The 10340-nt window shown below is 42.9% G+C and overlaps 1 protein-coding gene across 3 annotated transcripts in view; it reads right to left on the reverse strand.

Moving 5' to 3' along the window:
* LOC105465062 (EGF containing fibulin extracellular matrix protein 1) overlaps window positions 1-9743 on the reverse strand; it is a 56724-nt gene extending 46981 nt beyond the window's left edge. Inside the window, exons 1-4 of one of the 3 annotated variants that reach the window (XM_011713292.2) lie at window positions 9628-9743; window positions 8277-8364; window positions 4129-4177; window positions 3574-3960 (exon numbers count right to left, since the gene is read on the reverse strand). In XM_011713292.2, coding sequence (XP_011711594.1) covers window positions 3574-3960; window positions 4129-4177; window positions 8277-8357 — 517 coding nt within the window. In that variant the 5' untranslated portion in view covers window positions 8358-8364; window positions 9628-9743. Of the gene's footprint in view, window positions 1-3573; window positions 3961-4128; window positions 4178-8276; window positions 8365-8812; window positions 8855-9276; window positions 9302-9627 lie in introns of those variants that run through there. The other 2 variants (XM_011713293.3, XM_024787768.2) reach the window with 2 other exon arrangements.
* Window positions 9744-10340: the final 597 nt, after the last annotated feature.

Below are 10340 nucleotides of genomic sequence, written 5' to 3' on the forward strand. Positions count from 1 at the left end.
GTGTTACTGGCTCCCACAGCATGATCCTCATGTAGCAAAAAACCTGAAAAACACCTGCTCACTATGACCTGATCTTTGAATGTTACGTTGCATTTCGAACTCCTTGTTTTTGTACAGAACTGAAAACCCCCCAAAAAATACATGACGAGGAGTAAAAATATCATGTTTTCACTCAACAGTTAAATGGACAGCTATTTAAAATATATATTTATAAAATAGTGTACATTTAAAATATCTAGTGGTATTATTTAAATTAGAAGCCATCTGTGACTGGTATAGTGCATTCAAAGGCACAATTGATTTGAAGACTGAAGCACAGTACAGATTTCAGTTCTTACATTTAAAATGTCCTCAGTTTTAGGTTATATAATGATAAACTATACCTGCTGAAAAATATACACAGAAAACAGAAATAATTTTTATGCAAATAAGACTCATCTGTAAGATTCATTTATTCTATCCAGTGGACCATAGGAAATGTGTCTGGATTACTGGGCATAAATATGCAACATTTAAAAGGGAGTGGAGATCTTTATTAAAACAGAAGACTCCTCAAACTCCATGATGATGTCAATAATATAGGTCCTTGGAGCACATTATTGTTCTAAACAGAGGTCCCCATACTTCCACATTGGTTATAAAACATTATTTTGTGCTGCTGGCCTGGAATGAGAATGTCATACATCTGCAGGCAATTAGAAGAAGCTGGACTGCATGTTTGATTAGCTCAATAAGAAACGGGCACAAGTGTGACTCGACTTATGTTAGTCAAATTCCCTAGACAGATTATCCTGTTGTTATCATATGAAATAACCCCCTTTTATCAACAATTAAGTAAATCCACATTTATGGGCACTTTGCAAAATTGTGAGGTGGGAAGAAATCCAACTTAAGCCTTAGGCCTTCCAAAAAACTTTTAACCCTGCTTTCAATGGTATAGACACCAATCTCAAATTTTAGAAACTGGCTGCATTACACAGAACAATTTGGGTTGGAAATAACCTGTGTGCGCACAGTCAACAGGTAGGTATTTAGCATATTCCATAAGCAAGGCACTTAATAGTCTGCTTATAACTAAAAAAAATGCCCAAAGAAGTAAGAACTATAAATGTTTTACTATGTGAAACGTAACTTAGTTAGGTAGTCTAAATATTTTTGAGAAAAGTTAAATAGGATTTTATTCTCATTAATCACAGTACAGTTTCTGCCATAACCAATGCATGTTGTAAGTCTTGAATATATTTTATTCTAGGACCTCTTCATTTAGTTCTGGGCATTGTTCTTGAATTCAACCATAAATATCAATGACGGTCTACAAACTACTTTGGGAAATGACTCATTCATTTATCTTTTTTTTTTTCCCTCCCAAGTACCATTAAAATATACATCTAAAGTATTCAAAATAATTCAGTATATAAAAGTTGATAATTTTTCAGCAAAATTTTTTGATTTTGGGAAAAATACCACCAAACTTTCCAGTCTAGTTATATAACTAAATAACACAATTAAAAGCTGGTGTATCTTAAATAAACTCAATATTTTTTTATCAGTATTAACCCAAATACATGTATAAGAATAACCTCATCGTTTTATCTCCTTGACATAATCCTTAAATTCAATATCAGAATATCAAGCAGATGCTGAAGCATTCATCATCAATACTGGAATTCTGACTCATGACAGTAACACAAAACAGATGCTAATACCATGCACCCTCTGAAAAGTGACACCATCACAACATGGGTTAGGTCTTGATGTGGGGTACTTAAAACTTACAAACAAAATATGAAATAAATAAGTTAGAGCATGACAAGTTTCCTTACTTCATTTTTTTTTTGTTTTTTGAGACAGAGTCTCACTCTGTTGTCCAGGCGGGAGTGCAGTGGCATGATCTCGGCTCACTGCAACCTCCACCTCCCAGGTTCAAGTGATTCTCCTGCTTCAGCCTCTCCAGTAGCTGAGACTACAGGCATGTGCCACCATTCATAGAGAATTTTTGTATTTTTAGTAGAGATGGGGTTTTGCCATGTTGGCCAGGCTGATCTCGAACTCCTGACCTCAGGTGAACAGCCCGCTTCAACCTCCCAAAGTGCTGGGATTACAGGTGTGAGCCACCATGCCCAGCCCCTTGCTTCATTTTAAAGCCATTTAAATTCGAGTATCTTTTATACAGAAGATAAAACTAAACACGGGTGAATAAGGGGCAACAACCCCAACCCAGGGCACAAGAAAATGCATCTTTCATTTAATGTAGCAGCTCAGTGGTCTCTATTGAAACCCTTGGTGTTAAGGGAGGAAGGTGCTCTCTTCCTCACATATGACCAGTTAGAAAGTGGGAACTCCTGGACCCTTTCCATTGGCTCATGTGTGCCATACACGTATGTGGTGGTGACATGGAGTTCTGCACTATGGGGTCTACCTAGTCAGCCTCTGTCTGGAGGCTCCTATGGCCCCATTTCACGAACACAATCTCCACACCAGGCTGCTCTGAAACGGTTTGCTAAGAAGGAAAGGGAAACAATCTCTTAGCACAGTTCAGTTAGCTAATATCCTACATGTCTTCAAAGCCCCAGATTCTTATCACTTTGCTAGTATGAGCTTACAGCTGTTTCTAGAATACACAGTGATGTGTATGCTCTGTGAAAATAAACAGAAAAACCTAGGCAGATGATGCCATGGTGCAAGTGATATAAGTGAAATGTGGTCAAATGAGAGCTTTAAAAGAGATATAAATGTGAGTGGGGGAGAGTCCCTCCAAGGTAATGAGAAGCAGGAGCCCCATTTCTTTATTCCTGAATGAGGAAAGTAAGTCTGTGGCAAGTTCGATGAAAAGAAACTTGAGAAACCAAAGGGGTATATCTGTGGAGTAGCTTGACAGCATAATTTCAAATTCCCAATGAATAACCTGACAGCAACTTTTGCCAGCTGTGACTTTGGCACCTGCCTTCCTGGGGTTGGAAGGTCAGCTTTGCACTTAGCACCTGTGTGACGTCTGGTTCTCAAACTTGGCCGCACATGAGGAACTGAAAAAAAAGCTGATGCCTGGAACCCACCCTCAGAGACTGTGATTTAACTGGGCTGGGATGTAGCTTGGCCATCGAGAAGTTTTAAAGGTTCCCAAGTAACTCTAAATATGGGCAGCTAGGGTTGGGAACCACTGATGAACTTTCTAAGCCACAGTTTCCCGTTTGTAAAACAATGATGACATCTACAGCAACTACCCTTTAGGAATATTGTGATGATTAAATATGATAATGCAGACAAAGCACTTAGCATGATGTCTGGCATGCGGGAAGTCCTTAATAAATGTGAATTATTGGAGGGGGGAGGGATTGCATTGGGAGTTATACCTGATGTAAATGATGAGTTGATGGGTGCTGATGAGTTGATGGGTGCAGCACACCAACATGGCACAAGTATACATATGTAACAAACCTGCACGTTATGCACATGTACCCTAGAACTTAAAGTATAATAATAATAAATTAAAAAAATTGTGAATTATTATCATCCTCACCACGAGGTGCACTTGGGCAAAAGCTTTCGATGGTTAGGAAAATAAGTTATTCCTACCTTGGCACACGTTGTGTTCGCTTTGCTCGTAGCCTGCTGCACATTGGATACGGTGGGAAGGGTTGGAGGGAATGCGCTGAGGGTCAGCTGGGTTCCGCCGGATGACAAAGTTATTTCGGCCAGCCTGCACTTCAGGGCCTGCGACTGCAGCAGCACTGGCCACAAAACCACCCCCGGGCAACACTCCACTGGTTGCCATGCTGCTGGCAGCTACAACCCCGGTGGTTGCCCCTGAGGTTCCTTCTGCTGGTGGTGTTTCCTGCTGAGGCTGTTCATTATTGACAATAATCTGGGCTGTTTTCGGAAGGCAGAGGTATCCTCCATAGTGGTTGACGCATTTCATTCCACCTTTACAAGCGTCTGGGACAATGTCACATTCATCAATATCTGTGGTCAGTAATAAAATAAGTCAGGAATCTTCTAAGAGGGAAAAATCGAACATGTAAATATAATGCTCATGCCTTTTTGGTATAACACAGACAGGATAGGAAGAGTGACACAAGAGATGGAGACAGAAGGCCAATGATCACATGGGAAGTTTTGAAGCTGGCTCACCTTTGCATTGCTGTCTCACAGGATCCCACTCATATCCGTCAGTGCATTGCTGCAAAGAAAACATCAAAGGTGGGGCCAGGAGACAGTTAATTGGTGTGTCCATTCCCTAAGAAATCACTCTAAAAGCTTCATTCTTACGGCAACAATCCTTGCGCTAAAGTCCTAGATATATGATGAGATGGGTGGTTTAACATTCGATCGCTTTTTTTTAAAAGACAACTCTGTGCATTGGACAACTTCAGGGGTCCATTCTCAATCATCGGCTGCCTAAACTCTTCTGTTGTTTTTGGTACAGTTGCCCAGTACCATCTTCTTTTCTGTTTTGAGACTAATCTTCTCCAACTTCTCTGACTGCTCTTTATTAATTTGCCTTTTTCCCACATTGTAAATGTGAAAAAAAAAAGACCAAATTCTCTCTCTTTCCTCGCCCTCTCCCCCGCCCCACCCCCGCCCCCACCAGTGCTGGGCTCCTCTCTCTCTCTCTAAATCCTCTTGCAGCATGCAAACACCTAGCTTTCTTTACCATTCTTACCTCCATCTCACACCCTGGCCTGTTCCCTAGCTTCAGTTCCTAGGGAACAAATGTGTTCCTCCTAGCAGTTCCCAGCTTCAGTCTCCTCTCTAGTTCACCCACTGAACAAACAGCCTATGGAGCACCTTCTGAAACCAGGCAGTTTTAGGGCCTGGGGATGCAAAGATGATGCAGACTTTGTCCCTGTCCTCAACCAGCTCAAAGACCAGAAGAGGAGACAGACAGGTAGACAAGTTGCGCAAGATGGCAGGTGCCTTCTACAAGTGTACACGGGAAGGAGTGATGGACTCTGCTCCGGGGCATGGGTGAGCATGGCAGGGCAGAAGGGAAGGCTTGACAGAGGAGGTGACAGTGAATCAGGCTTTACAGGATGAGCAGGATTTTTCCAGATGAATGTGGGAATTCTAGGAAGACAGGCTATTGTGACAAAGGCATAAAATTGTTGAAAAGGGAAGGAGCTGCAAGGAGTTCTGGGTAGGTGGAGGACGAGGTTACAGAGGTAGGCAGAGCCAAATCAAGAAAGCCTTTCTTTAGGAATGGAAGCCTGAATTCTACCCTGAAGGTCAATGAATCTCAAGCTTTATTGTGTCTAAGGATCACTCAGGGTGCTTGTTAAAATGAAGATTCCTGGGCCCACCCAAAGGATTTGATTCTGTAGGTCTGGGTAGGGGGCCTGGAATCTAAATGCTTAGCAAGTATCCCAGGTGATTCCCATACAGGTTGTCTAGGAACTACTTCTTGAGAAATGTAGGTATAGGCAATAAGAGGCCTCTGAAGAATTTTTAAGCTCAGAAAGCAATCTGATCAGACGCTCACTTGGGAAAGTCACTGTGAGGAAGAAGCCTAAGGAAGGACTGAGCAAAAGTGGAGTAAACAAACAAATAAACTTAAATTCTTTTAATATAACTGAGAGCTGCTTATGTATATACAATGGATGCTTGACAAGGAAATAGCTGAATGGAAGCCCAGAGATCCATTTAGATATTTTACTGATGTCTGAAACTTACTGGAGTGAGAACTAAATTCACTTTGTCTCTCAGAATAATTTTTTTCTTGCTTCCCAAACAGTGTTCAAGGTACCAGCACCTTTCTTGAAACCCAGGATTCCATTTTAACATCAGTGCTGAATCTCCACTTATTTTCCTTCCATCTCTGCTGACTTTGTGTCCATTTCTACATCTACCATGTAGATGTAAGTCTTCTGCTGGCCCATGAGTACGCAAGGCCCCGTATCTCTACATGCTGCATACACACCCCATGATGGTCTTTCTTGTGCTCTTGGTTATGTTGCTCCTCTCTCTGAGACCTCACAGTGACCTCTAGGTCTCTCATCATCACCATCTCTGGGTTCTTTCCACTACCCACTTCCAGCTGATCTGACCTTATCCCCACCTGGATTGGTCTCAGGTGCTTTCGGCTCTAGCTTTTGATTATGCCACTCTCTGACTCAGGTGCCTCTTTATCCTTTCTAGATCAATCCAACTGAGGTCATCACTTCCTTCAAGAACCAGCACAGAGTTCTGTCTCCTCTAATATGCTGGCACCAACATTAATCACCTCCTTGCTTTTCTATTTCCTTGGCAATTTGTATAATCTGTATAACAGTATCATTTGTACTTGCTTAGGAACTTTGTAGTTTTCAACACTGTCTTCCCAGGGTAAATTCTCCAAGAGGGGGCTGAATTTTCTTAGTAAACAAATAAATTATTTTAATAGTGTTGAGAATTGCTTATGCAGATACTTGTTGAGTAAATAGCTGAATGGACACCATCTTTAATATGGAAGAGGACTTGAGGCTATTTTGTGGAGCCCATTCTTCTGAAGAGTATCTTTCAAGCCCGGCAAAAATGGCAGTTCACTTGAATAATTTGTATGGTAAATAGAGAAGACTTGCAGTTTGTTTAGTATTTACTTCTAGACATTTAATGTCAGTGTACTATTAAGTATGCCTAGACTGAGTTTAGCTTCACCACTTGGCTATGTAGCCCTAAGCAAGTTAGACAGTCTCTCAGATCTTCAGTTCTACCATGATGCCACTTACCTTACACATTGCCGCAAGGATCAAAGGAGATCGTGTCTCCACAGCGGGGTACTCAAAAATAGTTATTATCTTGTCCTTTAACCATGAATTATTAGGCATATAAAATTTAAAGGAGAATAGGCCCAATCTTAGCACAAAAGGGTAACATATCTGGAAAATTTGTTACAATAATAATGAACCTTAGTTAGTGGTTTTAAAACTACCATGTTTAAGCCACAGGGAACCTTCTCTGGTAAAAATGGGTAAGATTTAGGTGATTAGCAAAGGGAAGGGCACAGAAGATAAGCAATTGGAAAAGAAGTAAAATCTTTTATGAGATTATTATAAAAGTGGGTAGTGAATTTAATTTTAGCTCCATGAGAAGGCAGTAAGTTTAGTCTGAATAACAAAACATTTTCATTTTAAGATAAACAGCACATGCCTTCATTTTTCTTGCTTTATTTATCTTCAGCAGAGGAAGCAACTGCATTTAACATGAAGTTAACAAAATATTTGTATTAAGCTATTTTATTTATAGTGGATCTGAACAACAGAAAGGAACATTTGCCAGATGAATACTAACATTCTAGGGATAATGTGGTACCAAAAAGTGAGATAATGTTTATTATCAGTAATTGACATTAGTTCATTTTTAAGAGTTTTCTTTTCAGAAATTTTTCACATTCTTTCCAGTAGGATTACTTAATTTTAAACTGGGAGCAGCAGAAAAATGTGTTTTTCATATTCCTATCCAGGACAAATGTCATTTGCCTCACGCTGATTAAAGACAAGAAAACACAAAACAGAGGTGCAAACAAACTCACCAGAAGTGAAGTCAGTACTGTCCTTCTCTGTTCTCACCACAGCTATTTGTAGCAGTGGGAGGGGTCAGATGATCTTTTTAATATTTTATTAAACATTGGTTACACCTATGCAATTAACTAATCAAATATTACTTGGAAATATCAGAGATGCTAATTAGAAAATGCAAAACAGAGTTGCACACATTATGTTTGAAAACCACTTTAGCCAGTATGCATCCTGGTAACACATAAAGTGTGTCTGCTTTTATTTATTAGAATTACAGTTATACAAAAAAGAATGAATATACAGCCTTTATAAATTCAATAAAGGCCACTTACATGAGAATGTCTGTCATGTACACAAAGGAGGCCATGTGTCTTTATGGTGTTTAATGTTCTTAGTTGACTTGAGTCTTATTCTGCACGTATTGGTTTTATCTGCATGTGGTAGGAATCCAGGTTTTCCAGTTCCTTACACCCATTAATTTGTTGAATGTTTTGGAAATATGTAACTTTCTTTGGTTTGAGTTTTTAAACGGATCCCATTTTTAGACTTGCACAAATGATTACATGTTGGTCCCTATCTTAGGTGGTGAGCCCAGTGAACTTTCGAAAGGATCAAGGGGGCAATTTACAACGAATCTTAGATATGAAGCATGAATAAAGTGTTGTTTAATTTATCACCCTCCGCACAGTATAGGCCAAATACACTGGCAGGGGTGTGTAAAATCTTTTTTTTTTGGTCACAGAATCCCGCTGAACCGTACTTATTTCAAATTCCATCACCCCTTACCGTGTACGTGATGGTTTCTTCGGTGTCCTGTGACTTGACGAGCGCCAGAGTCAGCATAGTTAGGAAAAGGGCTTTCAACATTGTGAATCTCAAAGAAAATACAGGACAAACTGATGTTTAGTATCTGCTGCGGGGAAAGTAACAAAACTTTAGCAGTGAACACAAGCGAGGAAGGGAGAGTGGGAGAGGCTGAGGCTCCACCATACTCAACTTCCAATCTGCTTTCTCATCTCCCCTCCCCCTCCTGAACCTTCTCGGTAGCCAACGAACAAGGCAGCAAAGACGTAAAAACTGCTGCAGAATTGCATTTCACGTTACTCCATCCTGCTACGCTGTTTACATACAAAAGACATTCAGCGTGCATTTTATATTGCACCTACAAACCAGGCTGCAGAAAGAGGGGGTCGAAAGGAAAAAACAGTACATTTCAAAGGGGACGGTGCATTTCCTGCCCCCCAATCCCACACCCCCGGGGATGGAGGTGGGGCTGCAAAACTCTATTCTCTAGAACGTTAAGGCTTTCCCAGTATGCTCACCTTGAGCTAGCAAGGTTCCTCGCACAGATCAGCAAAAATACCTGCGAGCCAATATGAATTGCCTTGGCCTCAGGCTTTTCATTTTTTAAACAAAATAACAATACAAAATTCAGAGAGCGATCTCCCAGTTCCAGTAGAACACTAGACCTCACATCTCTCAGAGCTTCTCACATCCCCCAGCACAACCTCTCAAAGTGGCATTTCCACGCCTTTCTTTGCGCACAGCTTTGTTTAAAAGTCCCAGGTTGTGTGGAGGGGCAGCCCAAAGCGAGTGCTTCTCTTTTGTCTTATTAGTCTCTGGGTCCCCGACATGCTACCTTTGGTATCAGGCTGCCTAGGAGCGGAACCAGGGATCGCACCGCCACCCGAGGTACCAGCTTCTGGCGGGCGGCCTGGCGCGGGAGGGAGATGAGGTCCCCTTTCTTAACAGCAAGCTAACGCGGCGGTCCCCTGGAGGTGCTCACCGTCCCAGCTTCTGACCAGCTCCTGTGGAATCCAGGTGCGGCTTAAATCTTGCACACTGGTCCCCTAAACTTTCAAAACCACGTTTATGGGCAAAGCCCTGCCGGCTGGTTGTGGGCGCGCACACACATGCCCATCCCAACAGATGTCACCCGAGTGCTCGCACTTGCTGACAGATCGCATTCCGAGGTTGCACACCTCCACCTCCCTCTCTGCCCGAGACACCCTGCACAGTCCAGGGCAGTTCTCGAGTACTCAGCACCCCTCAGGTCACCCCACCTCACTCACTCTCCCGCGCGCGGCCCCGTGAGCACTGGGCTCGCTCGGGGCGACACCCCGTCAGGGGCTCCTACCTGCGCGGCCGCGCTGCGCTCCGGGCCCGGGCGGCGAGGGGAGTGCGCAGGGGAGGGCAGCCCCGTGGGTCTGATCTGGCGAAGTCTGGCAGCGGCCGCGGCAGCAGGAGGAGGAGGAGAAAGGGAGGGAAAGGGGGAGGGCGAAGGGGGGCGGAGGACAGAGCTGAGGGAGGCGCAAGCGCTGAGCCAAGCGCTGCGAGCCGGGCGGTAGAGCGCGCAGCGCAGCGAGGTCTGCGCCCCCTGCGCCAGGGGCCTTCTCTGCCGCCCCAGCCTGCCCTCCCTTGCCAGCCCCTCGTTTCCCAGACTCGCGGGGACCCCAGGCCAGAGAGGACACGTTGACATGTGATGTCCTGGGTGTGCTTCAGCCTGGGGATGCTCCCACTCTCTAGTGCGTTTTCTTGTTCTCCAAGGAGGGTCTCCCTCAGAGACCAGAGGGTCTCTAGAAATTGCTGTTAATTTTTTTTCCCAGTAAGTGAATGCTAGGAGAGTAAATTAACCCCATTCATAGAACTGTTTCCTTACCTTTTCTTTCAGATTTTTTTTTGAGGTGTCTGCTTCCACAAATGGAGAAAAATGAGAATTCATCCATTCAACAAATGTTTGCCACCTACTGTGTGCTAAGTGTTGGGTATAGGCCAAATAGAACTTGCACTAACAAAACTGTGAGGTGGGGTTTGTTTTACGGTCTCTCAAACCTCCCTTTATGATAACAA

This window comes from Macaca nemestrina, chromosome 13 (genome assembly GCF_043159975.1).
Source record: "Macaca nemestrina isolate mMacNem1 chromosome 13, mMacNem.hap1, whole genome shotgun sequence".
NCBI lineage: Eukaryota > Metazoa > Chordata > Mammalia > Primates > Cercopithecidae > Macaca > Macaca nemestrina.